This window comes from Miscanthus floridulus, chromosome 5, assembly GCF_019320115.1.
Source record: "Miscanthus floridulus cultivar M001 chromosome 5, ASM1932011v1, whole genome shotgun sequence".
NCBI classification, from domain to species: Eukaryota; Viridiplantae; Streptophyta; class Magnoliopsida; order Poales; family Poaceae; genus Miscanthus; species Miscanthus floridulus.
The window spans coordinates 16,126,103-16,139,139 of record NC_089584.1 but is presented as its reverse complement, the minus strand read 5'-3'; the positions used below and the strand labels follow the sequence as shown (position 1 = coordinate 16,139,139).

The 13,037-nt window shown below is 44.3% G+C and overlaps 2 protein-coding genes across 7 annotated transcripts; both read left to right on the top strand.

The window, feature by feature from the left end:
• Positions 1 to 4,865: 4,865 nt before the first annotated feature.
• Positions 4,866 to 5,824, top strand: LOC136454316 (polyol transporter 5-like). The gene is made up of 2 exons (XM_066454773.1): positions 4,866 to 4,934; positions 5,000 to 5,824. Exons 1-2 carry the CDS (start codon positions 4,866 to 4,868, stop codon positions 5,822 to 5,824), a joined length of 894 nt encoding a protein of 297 aa, XP_066310870.1.
• A 394-nt stretch (positions 5,825 to 6,218) lies between these two features.
• On the top strand, positions 6,219 to 12,090 carry LOC136451620 (uncharacterized). 6 transcript variants are annotated; one of them, XM_066452312.1, is made up of 6 exons: positions 6,219 to 6,411; positions 8,650 to 8,925; positions 9,218 to 9,297; positions 9,731 to 10,889; positions 10,998 to 11,036; positions 11,218 to 12,090. In XM_066452312.1, exons 2-6 carry the CDS (start codon positions 8,754 to 8,756, stop codon positions 11,829 to 11,831), a joined length of 2,064 nt encoding a protein of 687 aa, XP_066308409.1. In that variant the 5' UTR covers positions 6,219 to 6,411; positions 8,650 to 8,753; the 3' UTR covers positions 11,832 to 12,090. The 6 variants fall into 6 exon arrangements, with proteins under 6 accessions (XP_066308409.1, XP_066308408.1, XP_066308410.1 ...); XM_066452311.1 differs by having other exon boundaries at positions 8,696 to 8,925; positions 9,731 to 11,036; XM_066452313.1 differs by lacking the exon at positions 10,998 to 11,036.
• The last annotated feature ends 947 nt before the right edge of the window (positions 12,091 to 13,037 follow it).

Sequence of the window (13,037 nt, the reverse complement as noted above, 5' to 3'; positions counted from 1 at the left end):
GAGCCAAACATCATTTTTTTTAAACAACCTTGAGCGAAACATCATGAGCCTAGAATTTCTACAGAAATTCCAAGGTTGACTTTTTCATTATTTTTTCCGTTATATCCCATCACTGGTGTGGTAGCAGCAGTCGGCGCCCAAATGATGGTGCAGCATGCAAATCACAAGGTAGTCATGGATCAGTGAGAATTGTTTAATCATGACATCAGCGTGGCAGCAATCTCGAAGCTGAGTAGCTGACTTCACATGATTGCTGGACCTGGGACGCCAATCTTCTTCCAAGGAAGATACGGATGCAGTTGCCGTTCAAAACGCCAAACTTAATAGTAGTATTTGCTAGTATCATGTTTCAGAAGTAGGGCCTTGTTTATATTGAGGTTAGGAATCAGTATTTGGTACTGTAGCATTTTCGTTTCTATTTGACAATTATTGTTCAATCATGGCCTAACTAGGCTCAAAAGATTCGTCTCGTAATTTACAATCAAACTGTGTAATTAGTTATTTTTTATCTACATTTAATACTCCATGCATATGTCCAAAGATTTGATGTAACGGAGAGAGAGTGAAAAAACTTGCAATCTAAACAAGGCCTAGAAATATTAGTGACCCCTCTCAGCTCTGATGACGAAGACTCTCCACATGCAATTTTTTGCAGGATATATGGGGTCTAATAGTGAATTTTTGACACATTCTAGTCTCTAGATCAGCCTGGAATATATGCAATTTATATGGAGAAATACGTAGAAGTGGTCAGCACAATGACACCCAAGTTTATCCTTTCCCACCACTTTATTTTCTTTTCTTCACCCTGTTCGCTGATGCTGAAATTTGGCTTATGCTGATGCTTATGCTGAAATATTGTGAGAGAAAAATAATGTTCCATGGTTGAAAAGTAGTTCTGAATAAGCTCAACGAGATACTCCCCAGCATTGACCATGTCAACGCAGCCGAATCCAAATCTTTTCTTACATGTCAATTTCTTTCTTTCTTTTCCCCTTTTGAAATCATTGCTCACTGAATTTTTTTAGATGTAAAAATATCTTGGGAGGGGTCAATCAATGCAAATATTCACATAAGCTTTCTCCATGGCCCACCACGATGCCAATGGGTAGTCACACAGTGAAGTTCACGGAACCGGAGTCCGAAATCAAGGAGAAACATGAGGCTTTATTTGGAGCACACACAAGACAAAAGCACACTTTTTTTTTTACTTGTCGCTGCAAAAAAAAAAAAAAGCCATTGGCTGGACGACAACGCGGTCCTATGTACTTTCACCACACCTTAATTTTGCTCGCTAGGTTGGTTGACAATGACCACTCCCGTTATTTTTTGGATTTATTAATTCTCAGTAGTACTCCTAGCGTAAATTTAATCGCCTAAGATGCTAGCCGGTAAACAGATACTTCCAGTGTCCACAGGTAGAGATAAATTTCAATCATAGACATTCAGGGGTACATATATAGAATGGAGAGGCATTCATGAGTTCCATATTACATTTCTATCGCCTATTGAGTCCATGAAGTAGGACCTCGCTTGCTACCCCACACTCAAAAGGTAGATATAACCGATGCTTGAGACAGTCCCAACCCAAAACTGATGTTTTCTATGTTTATCCTGTTAGGATAAAAAGGCAAAAACAATGCATAATTAATTCCTTATCTTGTGATGAATCATGAGAAGAACAATCAGCAGCGGAAATAAACAATCACGTGCACAATAGACACAACGATTTACGTGAAAACCCTCCTCAAGGTGAGGAGTAAAAACCACGGGACCTACTGGTCCACTCCAAGCTTCAAACTTCCACTATAATAAGTAATTGGTACAAGAAGTCTTCTCTAAAGCATCTAGATGATTATACCAGCAGCAACACATTCATCAAGTTACAAACTTAGCATCAACAAACAACCACAACCTTCTAACAAGAGGAATAACAACAGCGAAACAGAGAAGTCACAGATTCTATCCCCCTCGGTAATCAGTTCATATCTTACAAACTACAGCTCCACTATACATGAATTTTGGTACGCAAGTAGATCCACGAGTCCCCTAACCAATTTTAGCTCAATCGGACACCATTGACCACCCAAACATATCATCTACCAAAATTGCTCTGTTCTGAAACTGCAGTTTCGAAGTGAGGAACGAGCTCACCAAGTTTGGTGCCAATCTATCGACACAGAATTTTCGTCTCCGTGCCGAGGACACACGCAGCAAGTCGGAAGGGTCCGCTCGATGGAGCAGATCCGCCTAGCTTCAGCGCAAGGGTGGTCGATCCTGCGCAATCCTCCCAAGACGTGCCGGTCAATTTGACCCTGCAATTAACAAGGAGAGAAAGCTCATCAGTAATTAAGGGCGGAACGTGCCGGTGTTGCCAGACAGTTCTGAGTGTGCGGCCCTGAGAGCCGATATGAGAGGAGATTGACTAAATAGTCGATTCCAGCATATTCATAAGAATAAATCGATTAAAGCTCATGGGGTCGTATAAGAAGAATCGGTTATCATTCAGGATAAATATTATTTAAGTAAATATTAATCAATGACAATAAGACATCAATGATGATCGGTTTATACTGAGCCAATGATTATAAGTAACCGAACTTCTTTTTATATAAAGAGACAATTCAACACCACTTAACCATTTAATAAAGATAAATCTAATAAACATGTTAGATCTCATTCATCGCCATGACCAGTGGGGCATGATGCAGAATCATGCAGGCCGTAGTAACAATAATAGACTCGACGACCCTAACTCATTACTAATATCAGTGGGGCATGAGGCAGAATCATGCAGGTCGTAATACAATAATAAGATCATGGGGCTAACATATCTTTCAACTTATCTCTACTTTAATGGTCTCGTAATGTGAACTGTTCGTAAAAGCACTCGATATCGGCTAAACAACTGATTCAGGCATAGCGCACAGTTAAGGTCATGCCTCCTCAGGAACGGGTCTACCAACTAACGATCCCCACTCCATGGTGCCAACAGTGGGGTGAGAGGCAGAATCCCACAGGCCGTGATGACAGGCCATGGAACGGTTTTCATTAACCAATAGATCTACTCGAGATCGGACATGCCTTAACCGCACGCTATGCACGATTAAGATTGATGTAAAACAGCCAATAAAAACATAATTCATCGTTTAAGGTATAGATTAGATCAACTTTAAATTAGCAAACGATGAGTTAAATAAGATATAAGGCCGATCCAGACCAATTTCAATCGAGCAGAGTGATATTGCTGTAATTAGATAAACGATGAAGGCAATAAGCAATATCGGTAACTTAATAAATCTATCAAAGACTGCCATACTAATGTAGAGCCGATAACTTGACCTTGATCTAATTCAAGCAGTGGGGTGTGAGGTAGAATCATACAGGCCATACTTAAATTAGACAAGAGTCGATAACTAGCCTATACCAGAGTCGCAGTGGGGGTCGACCGGATCGATGCAGCCATACGAACAGAGGTATAAACCATGACGGTACTTACAGACAAGCAGTGGAGGTCGACCGGATCGATGCAGCCTACTCGCTGAAGAACTCGCCGAGATCTACTCTACTCCTACTCCTAAGGGGTGGCCGGAGCCGAAAAAAGTAATTGACTTGTATTTGATCGATTGTTGTTTTTACAATAGCCGAGGCTTTGATATTTATACCCGGGACCTAAACATGAATCCTACTCGAGCACGATTCGTTATAATCTTTGGCATAAACGAAAATATTCCTAATTTAAGATAACTTGGACTCTAATCTTTCCCCTTTTGTAGAGTCCAGCATGTCTCGTCCTGGCGCCGATCATGACCTTCGTCATTATCCGCTGGCGCTATCTGAAGAAAACCGATTCCAGTTTTGCGCTCGAATCAGCTGGTTCCGATCTGCACGCAATTGATTCCCTAACGACACGACCCCGGGAGCTTTCGAGTCCCTGTGACTCTTCTTCCAAATTTTGGTGTAAACACAATCCAACCACGTTTGAGCCTCCAATCACCGACTTGAAGATGATCGGTTCAAAGCCATGAGATTTGGACAGATTTCCCTTCTCCTTCTTCCTCTCTTCTCTCACGTTGTGGTGTGTGTGTTTTGCTCTCTCTCTCTTCACTCAGTAGCAGCAGCTCACTCTACTGAGAATGGAGGCAAGGGTTTTCACTTTTATCCTTCATAAGATCAATCTCAACCATTGGTTCCAACCGAAATCAATGGTGCACAAGCACCGGGCTTGTGGGCTGTTTTTGCTACGCTCAATTTCATCCTCCATGGAGGGATTGCCAACATATCTATAGATTGTTAACTAAGCAAAATAGTAACGTGGTATTAGAATTAAAGAACAGAGAGGAGGAAATGGTTTCTTAGAAAAAAAATTATGTCTACACGGGACTAATAAAAGATATATAATAAGTAGATGGTAGTAGGAGAGAGAAACACGTGATTAGACAAAAAGTTGTTTTCAAAAAACTATCTGATGAAAATATAATTTCTATGTATGGTCTTTATAATACTTAGCAAGTATAGAAGCTGCCTCATATTTTCTGTTTTAGAACTGTTTTGGGAGTTGGGCTGATTCGCTTTTCTTCGTTTCCTTTCCCTTCCTATTCTGACACCAGCGTTGGCAAGCAACCAATTAGACCCTTATTACAACTGTCATTTATTATAGACCCTGATAAATACAAATAAAGATAGCAAGTTTTCAGATGACAGCACAATTCTTGCAAAAAAAAAAACACTTAACTGTCGAAGCGGCGGAAGTTTTCAACTACCAACAGGAAACACTCGCCGCCACCCAGACACCCAGGCAAAGGTGAGAAAATTGCCATTTCGCCATTATCAAACGTGGGTTTCGTTCTTTTGCCATCCCGCAAATGGAATTCGCCCGTCTGCCATTTTCAAACACGACGCACCGCCAGAATGCCCTGACCAGTATATGTACCGTATTTTGATTTTAAATTTTTTTCGTTGTTTCCTTTCCCTTTTTACCCCTCACCCATCCCATCAGAGGCCGACGCTGCGAGGACCGTGCTCGCCCAACCGCCACCGGCGGCAAACCGCAGCCGCCACCACCTCCTCGGCCGTCTCCACCACCTCCTCGGCCGTCTCCACCACCTCCTCGGCCGTCTCCAACTACGCGCTCGCCGGCCTGCCGCTGCGGCTCGGCTGGCGCGCCATGTTCGCGCTGGGCGTCCCGTCGCCGCTGCTCCTCGCGGCGGGGGTGCTCGCCATGCCGGAGTCGCCCCGGTGGCTCGCCATACGCGGGCGTGACGATGAGGCGCGCACCGTGCTGGAGCGCACCTCCGACGCGCCGGCCGAGGCCCGCGACCGGCTTGAGGAGATCAGGCGTGCCGTCGCGGCGCAGGTGGGCGACGCCGGGGTGTGGAGGGAGCTGTTCGTGCGTCCGTCGCCGATGGTGCGGCGGATCCTCGCCAACGTCCTCGTGCTCTACTCCGGCATCGACGCCATCGTCCTCTACACCCCGCTGGTGTTCAAGAAGGCGGGGATCTCGTCGACCAGTGCCGTCCTCGCCGCCACCGTCGCCGTCGGACTGGTCAGGATGCTCTCCACCTTCGTGGCCACATTCCTGTCCGACCGCCTCGGCTGCTGCCCGCTGCTCCTCGCCAGCGCCGCCGGCATTGCCGTCACGCTCACGTCGCTGGGGATCGCGCTGCTGTGCGCCGGCGCCCGTGCCGGCGAGACGACACCAACACCCGCGGTGGCGGCGGCGTGCGTCGCGTCGGTGCTCGCGTTCGTCACCGCGTTCTCCGCCCGCTGGCGCCGACCTACAGCGCGGAGATCCTGCCGCTGCAGCTGCGCGCGCAGGGCATGAGCCTCGGCATCACGGCAAACCGGGTCACGTGCAACATCATCAGCATGACGTTCATCTCGCTTGCCAACAGCATCACCATGGCCGCGCGCCGGTGAGGTCACGGCGTGGGCGAGTGGGGGCGGCCGTGGTGGGTAGGAAGGGGGCCATGGTGAGTGGGGGCGGTTCTGATGGGCATGGGTGAGGGGTAAAAGGGGAAAGAAAATAACAAAAAAAATTCAAAATCAAAATACGGTACATATACTGGTCTAGGGCATTCTGGCGGTGCGTCGCGTTCGAAAATGGCAGACGGACGAATTCCATTTATGGGATGGCAAAATAGCGAAGCCCACGTTTGATAATGGCGAAATAGCAATTTTCTCGGCAAAGGCCGCCACGGACCGGAATTTAACGGAAACCCCCTCGCATTTGCTCTGCCTCGCTTCCCGGATCCACCGTTTCTTTCCATTCTCATTCATTCATCCATTCCCGTTTCGTTCCTCACCAACTCCTCCTTCCAGAACTCCAAAGTCTCCGATCCTCGATTCCCAAACCTGCCGGATTTGCGGCTGCAGGCGTCGCCGTCGTCGTATGAAACCATAACCAACCAGGTCAGTTCCAGAGGAGAAAGAGGAAATCTTTTAGGCCGTTTCGCTTCGTGTTTCGCGACTACTTCTTGGTGCCATGGCGGCGGCGCTGCTTCGCGCGCGCGTTTAATCTGTTCGTGGAAAAGCGTCCATAGGTTCCTGTTGGTTTCATGAACCAATAGGAGCCGCGGAGAACTGCGAGCGCTGTTAGCCTTTGGAGTCTGCAGGTGATTTGTTTGTTTCCATCCGTGTTCGTTCTTCAGAACGCGTTTTCGTCCGTGCTTAATTTGGTTTCGTTTTTGTTCGGCGCTGATTTTGTTGGGAAGGAAAAAGATTTCTTTTTTTCTTTTCATCGTTTTTGTTTGGATTGGTAAGAGAAGATGTCTAGCGATGCCGCAGTTTGGGTTTTGGCGGCTGAAATTACTGCTTGTTCATTTCTGTTTGTATTGTATGCGCATCAGGATTAGCGTTTCCTTCTGTTTATGATCGTTTTCGAGTTCCGTGCCTGACGGGGACATTAAGTAGTTAAGCACTAACCGATAAATCTGTCACGTTTTACGGAACCTGTTGGAGACGTGGGGCTAAACAGTGATTTGTTTTTTTGTTTAACTTTTTCATGGTTCGAGTGACATGTGGAGTCATGTAATTGCTCCATCAGTGTGTTCTCCCACTTGTGAAACTTTGAGCAATAATACTGGTGTGTCTCTCACTCTCTTTATTCTTGGATTTGTTTTCTGAAGACAGGTTTTTAGCGGATCATGATCTTATTGATTGAAGAAATGAAAAGCTTATTATGTTAGTCAATAGAGTAATAAGAAGTCGGCAATTTCTCTTTGAAGTTGAAACAGATTTCGTAGCTTCCAGCAGAGTTTCAGTGGCCCTTATAATTCAGAAGGCGTGCGATTAGGAGACTTTCCTTCAATTGAACTGTCACAGTTCTCGCTAGTTGTTCTGGTTAACGGAATTGGACCAGCGGTGTGGTGACATATTAGTACTTTAATTCATTTTCTGGCTTTTGAAATCTTGTACGGGGTTACTCACATTTCGGCTTTGCCCCTTTTTTCCTGGCACTCTTAATTTTTTAGTGCTTTGTAGATGGACCTTTTTTTGGTTAGATCATAAGAAATGTATGCTCTTCTGTTTGCTGTCTCTTGCTCATGTTCATTTCCTATTTATGCCGGCAATAAAATACTGGACACAAGGTTTGCAGTACATGTTGCTTAACACGTGTCCAGTATTTCCCAAAGTTTGCTTTTCCCCATTAGAAGCTTCCTCGTTCTCATGTTTGCACCGATGTTTTTTATTTCTTTCATTTCTTTAGAAATGAGGCAAGAGAATTGCCGACTGAAATGCACTGAGGACAGCGGCGGACCCCGAAAATATTTCAGGGGGCTGAATAAGACTGTTGTTCGATCTTAAGTCTCAGCCCCCCTACACTATAGAACTTTGCACAGGGGTTCCACTGCTGCGATATGGGCCTACACTATAGAACTTTGCACAGGGGTTCCACTGCTGCGATATGGGTAGGGGGGCTTGCCCCCCGCCCCACCGCTGTGTCCGCCCCTGACTGAGGATGTTTGGCCAGCCTGTTCGCTTGTTTTATGAGCCGAACTATTTCAGCGAACGAACAATGTTTTTCTCTCACACCAAATCAGCAACTTTCAGCTATGCCTTTTCAGCAAAGCGAACAGGGCCTAGTCCAAGTACTTAAGTAAAAGAAGGCCTGAAAATTGCAAAGTTTTTCTTCATCTGGGTGGCGTACTGGCGTATAGCTCATTCCTCCATAACTTTATCATTGATTAGCATTAGAGACACTAATCTGATTATTGATTAGCAATGGATACACGAACTAACACGGATAGGGAAATATACCTTATAATATAATTAGCCTGCCTTAATAAATGCCTCCATTGCAGTTGGGGATTGCTGTCTTCATGTTTCCGGAAAGCAGAGTGTTATGTCGGCATCTTTATTTCATTAGTCTAGAAAAGATGGAAAAAAAAGCTTTGTTAAGTGGCTTTTATTCGCATTCATCGATTGTGGTGCAAATTATATTCTATCTTACTTTATGCGTTTTCTCAGGATTAGCTTCCTCCTTTAGCTTACTGAATATGTGGACACTTGGTTTGGTTGGAGACCATCTTTTCCTGTATTAAGTTTGTTCGGCACATACACTTTTCGTATATGGTCTGGAGACAATGGTTTATATGGAGTTGGATAGGCATTAGGTTTGTTAATCAGTGGACAGTCTGTTCATGACAGGTGTGAAAGTTGAGCAAAGCTGAAAGCGTGTCCCTTATTTTGCAAGGGTGGGGCTCATAAGGATCCACCCCCTCCCCTCTTCTTTGCTGGCGGGAGAACACCAAATGGCCCAGCTGTTGCACCATCAGGATTCTGCATATCAGGATTCTGCATTCTATGGCAAGGAATTGCATGGGTGCCGATGGGGTATTCTTCAATTCTTTGGATTTCGCCGTCGCCTGCAGTCCCCAAAGATGCTATCTGACAAGAAACGTGGTCAGGAGAAAAACAGTCGTGGTAAGTTAGTGAGTCCTTAATTCTCTGTTTTTTTGTGAAACGGATTTGAATACTAGCATAAGGTAGTGGAGTGCAATTGAAAATTCATGTGTCTAAAACTATTTTTGTTTGATCATCAACATAACTGGCAAATCTAATGATTCGAAGTAGCTAAACTGTTTACAATTTGGCTTTTACAGTGTACTGATCTTGGTTTGTCCTTAAGTGTAACTTAGTTAAAACTGCGCTTAGTTCGTATGCATGAATAGAATAAGACAAATTATGCTCAGAATTCATACTACTTATGATACAGGAAGTAGACGCCGAAGCCACTGCTATGCTCCATTGACAAACGAAGACAGTGGAATTCTGGATGATGGCAAAAATACTGAGGTACATCAGATAACCCATCCTTGAATTTCAAATTGACTTTTTTTTCCTTGAATAGTACTCTCTTTTTTACTGTATTGATCTCCTGGTCTGTCTCTAATAAACCATCTTCACTTCCTATATGTTGCTTGATGGTTAAGCACTTGAATTTAATTCATTACCATGCTCTGGCTATTTGTTTCCTTTTAGTTCAAACCAGTACTAATTTGTCTGAACTGTGTCTGCCTTCTGCGAATTAGAAGTAGTTACTACTTGTAAGCATTTATTGTGTTTTTTTTTAACTGTAGAGTTGGTATACCTGATGCTTATTCGGATATAGTGTTCAATACAAGCAGTTTATAGAAGTTCCTTCTTCCAAACCTACATATAGTTCTACACGGACAACTAATTCATTTGAAGATGATTCCCCTTATTCCTTTAATTTCTTCTAATTTAGGTTACAAAAAAACAGAAGGCCTCAAAAAAGAATTCTGGTAAGGCTAGTTTGAGGTCCTTGATTCTAAGGAAATTATATGGAAAGGAAGGTCAGAAAGAAAAGATGCTTCCAGTTGCACCAAAGCTACTCCGCACTATTTCGATACACTATCTAGAAAGTAATGAATATGTTCTTGATGGTGAATCCACTTCAAGTGGTGATGGTTCTTCACATAGTACTAAATTGTCGATGCAAAATGCTACCGATGTGAATTTGCACCCTGCTACATCTAGCATCCCAGATGGTTGTGATAGTGATTTAAGTTCTTCACTTCTCCTAAAGAGAGATGACATCCGTATGAAGCGAAAGAGCCACCGTAGCATTTCAATGGATGGGATTCTTCATAAGGTCCCTTATGGAAAGAAGGTGTCTGGAGATGTAATCAGTGAAGGTCTCCCCCGATCAGCCTCTGCCTCATATGATAGGGATGGTGTGAAACCTTACTTTGGTACTGCTACAAAGAGGCATGTAAATCAAGGCTTTCGGCGTTCACGTTCCCTCAGTGAATCTTGGGAAAATTACTCACGCTTACTTGATTCCATTTCAAGTAATGAATCCAAAAGAATACTGACCAACTCTAAGTCTACTAGGGATCATTCCCTGGATGGCCCTAGAGTGATTACTTCATTGCAAAGAACTTCTGAAGCTTTCAGGTCTCAAGGTTTTGATAAACTTGATGAAGATCTTGTAACTGCAGAAGATGCATTGGAACCACATGTTCAAGAGGATGAGAGTTCCTCAGATATGGTTGCTGGTGTCTCTGAAAATCCTGCTTTACCTGACGAGTACGTTGACGACAAAACAGAAGAAGGCACATGCACTGCTCCTTCACCTTCAGAAGCTGTTGATATCTCAGAAGAACATACAGTAAGTTGTGACGATAACAGTCAGATTCCCTCATCTGACGTCGAGCTGTATGATGCCTGTTCTACATCATCAGAAGTTGACATACCAGAAGAACATGCAGAAAGTTATGATGATGATGATCAGATCCACTCATCAACACAGGCTGATGCATATACTGCTCTATCTTCAAAGGAGACCACCATTTCAGAAGAACACACTCCAATTTCTCATGACAACAAAATGCACTCATTCCAGATTTCAGAACCAATAGAAGGTACCTTTTGTGTTCCTTACCCCAGTCACGAATTTGAAGCAGACATAAGTCTAAGCTGTGAACAAGAAACTGAAAGCCCAATGTCTGTTCTTGACGTGGTCTTCTCAGATGATCCTCATCTTCTGGTGAAACGCACCCCGCTGGATGGTGAGAATTTCATTTTAGATCCGGAAAACCCTATGTGCATTGTTCCTGATCATTTGTAGACCCAAAATCATCAATTGCACTAACACTTCAACTTCTTGAATTTACTCTTGCATTGTCTTCTCTTGCTTCAAGCACTACTTGCAATCTTTGGTTACATTTTCTTTGTTTTTGCCTCTCGCAGATATGTTGATGAACCCAAGAATTCTCCATTTAAACGATACTGATGCTTCAACTGGCACTGCTATCGTACAAGAAAGCGACTTTGATGGTCTCCAAGTAGATCCAAGGCACCAAATTGAGTTCAACTATGTGAAGGATACATTCAAAAAGTCGAGTTTCGGCAACGAAATACTGTTTGATGAATGGCATTCACAGAACATTACAGCTCTTCAAGAAGTGGATTGCCAACACTACGAGGCTGCTGCAGCACCATTTGACTTCACAGATATGTCCGCTGATCAGCTACTTTTGTTCGACTTGACAAATGAAGCCCTGCTGGACATTTACAAGAAACATTCTGTTTCCAAGTCTAGATTCTCCTGGTTCTCATCTTTCGATAGACCAAAACCTGTGGGAAACCGTGCCCTCAAGGAGTTGTGGTCTAGAGTGAGCTGCCATCTGGATCAACGGCCATGGTCCAGCATCGAAGTCGACACGATTTTGTCGAATGACCTAGCCAAGAGCGATCCCTGGATGAATTTTCCGAGAGATGCTGATCATCTGGGGAACAAGCTGGCAGACTTTGTATTCGACAAGCTTCTGACTGAGCTCGTTCTTCAGCTTGCAGAGTTTTGAGTGTAGTCATTTAGTTTTGTCCCATTTTTTGCGTTTAGGAGTTCTATATTGTGCAAAGGCATGGGATCATTCTGTTGTACATAGTACAAATTCTTTTTGTTTTTAATCTTGGGATTATTGTTGTTGTTAGGTCTTAGGAATTCAATTCATTTGCTGGAAAGTTTTGCCTGATGAGTACTAGTATAACTGTATAAGTGAATGGAAGAGCAACATTTTGCTCCACTATTTGTACACCTTCACAAAACTATTTGTATGTATAATCTCGAAAATGAAGATTTTGAAATAGGAATTTGTCATGCAGGCAAAGGTGAAATATGGCACCTCACGTATCGATTCTAATCTAAAAGCTAAAAAATTGTTGGTGATTTGTGGAAAATAAGTCAATAACCATGGAAATCTGAATCGTTTTGGGTTGTTTACAGGCGTGGCTGCAAATTTACCGAGCTACTTATTTCTAAGAGCCAGATACTGTGCAAGTTCAAAAAGAGAGAGAGAGAGAGAGTCAGATACTGTGGTCTTTTTTTTTAAGGAGATCCAGTACGGCACGGGCGTCCGTTTTGTGACCCGCGCCCAGACGCCTACATCGTGCGGCACCATCGACGCGCTTCGTACCTGCGGCCGCCGCGGCCTCCCGCGCGGTCGACGCCGCTACCTCCGCAACGTCCGCGTCTCCGCCCAGCCTCCCCTTCCTCTCTTTCCTAACGTGGCCCAAAGCACGGCCACCTCCGTGCGCTGCACACGGCTGCCCCGGCGGTGCGCCAGCCGTGTAGTGCAGCCCCTCGGCCGGTGGCCGCTCGCTCGCATCGCGTGCTGCGCGCCTTGGGCTCACTCTGTCTGTCTTGCTGCTCCTTCCATCAGATCCACTGCGTGGCAATAGATTCGATGGTGGTGGGAATTGTAGTAGGCGGAGTCCATTAAGTCAATGTTGGCGTTGGTCGATGGTTGCGACGGAGCTGCCGTCTCCGGTGAACTCCACACGTCGGTGAGCCTTTATTTCGCAAGCAACGAGGAGATGTTGCGATGTGCCAAAAATGCATGTTGCAAGTTTATATTTCAATTGTTTCAGATGTTTTAGAGGTATATTGCAATTGTTTCACGCGGATGTTGTAAAAGTAGATCGTAATGCTACAAATGTTGCAATGGCCATATACGTATGTTGCAAGCGTCTGTCCCTAATGTTTTATCTGTGTGTTTTGGACGTATTGT

What these genes read in the sequence shown, in the direction of transcription:
- LOC136454316 (XM_066454773.1), top strand. Translation starts at nt 4,866, where the DNA reads ATGGAATTCGCCCGTCTGCCATTTTCAAACACGACGCACCGCCAGAAT. An exon ending in CCCTGACCAGTATATGTACC is followed by an intron (nt 4,935 to 4,999) that starts GTATTTTGATTT and finishes CCATCCCATCAG; the next exon opens with AGGCCGACGCTGCGAGGACC.
- LOC136451620 (XM_066452311.1), top strand. Translation starts at nt 8,754, where the DNA reads ATGGCCCAGCTGTTGCACCATCAGGATTCTGCATATCAGGATTCTGCA. An exon ending in TCAGGAGAAAAACAGTCGTG is followed by an intron (nt 8,926 to 9,217) that starts GTAAGTTAGTGA and finishes CTTATGATACAG; the next exon opens with GAAGTAGACGCCGAAGCCAC. An exon ending in ATGATGGCAAAAATACTGAG is followed by an intron (nt 9,298 to 9,730) that starts GTACATCAGATA and finishes CTTCTAATTTAG; the next exon opens with GTTACAAAAAAACAGAAGGC.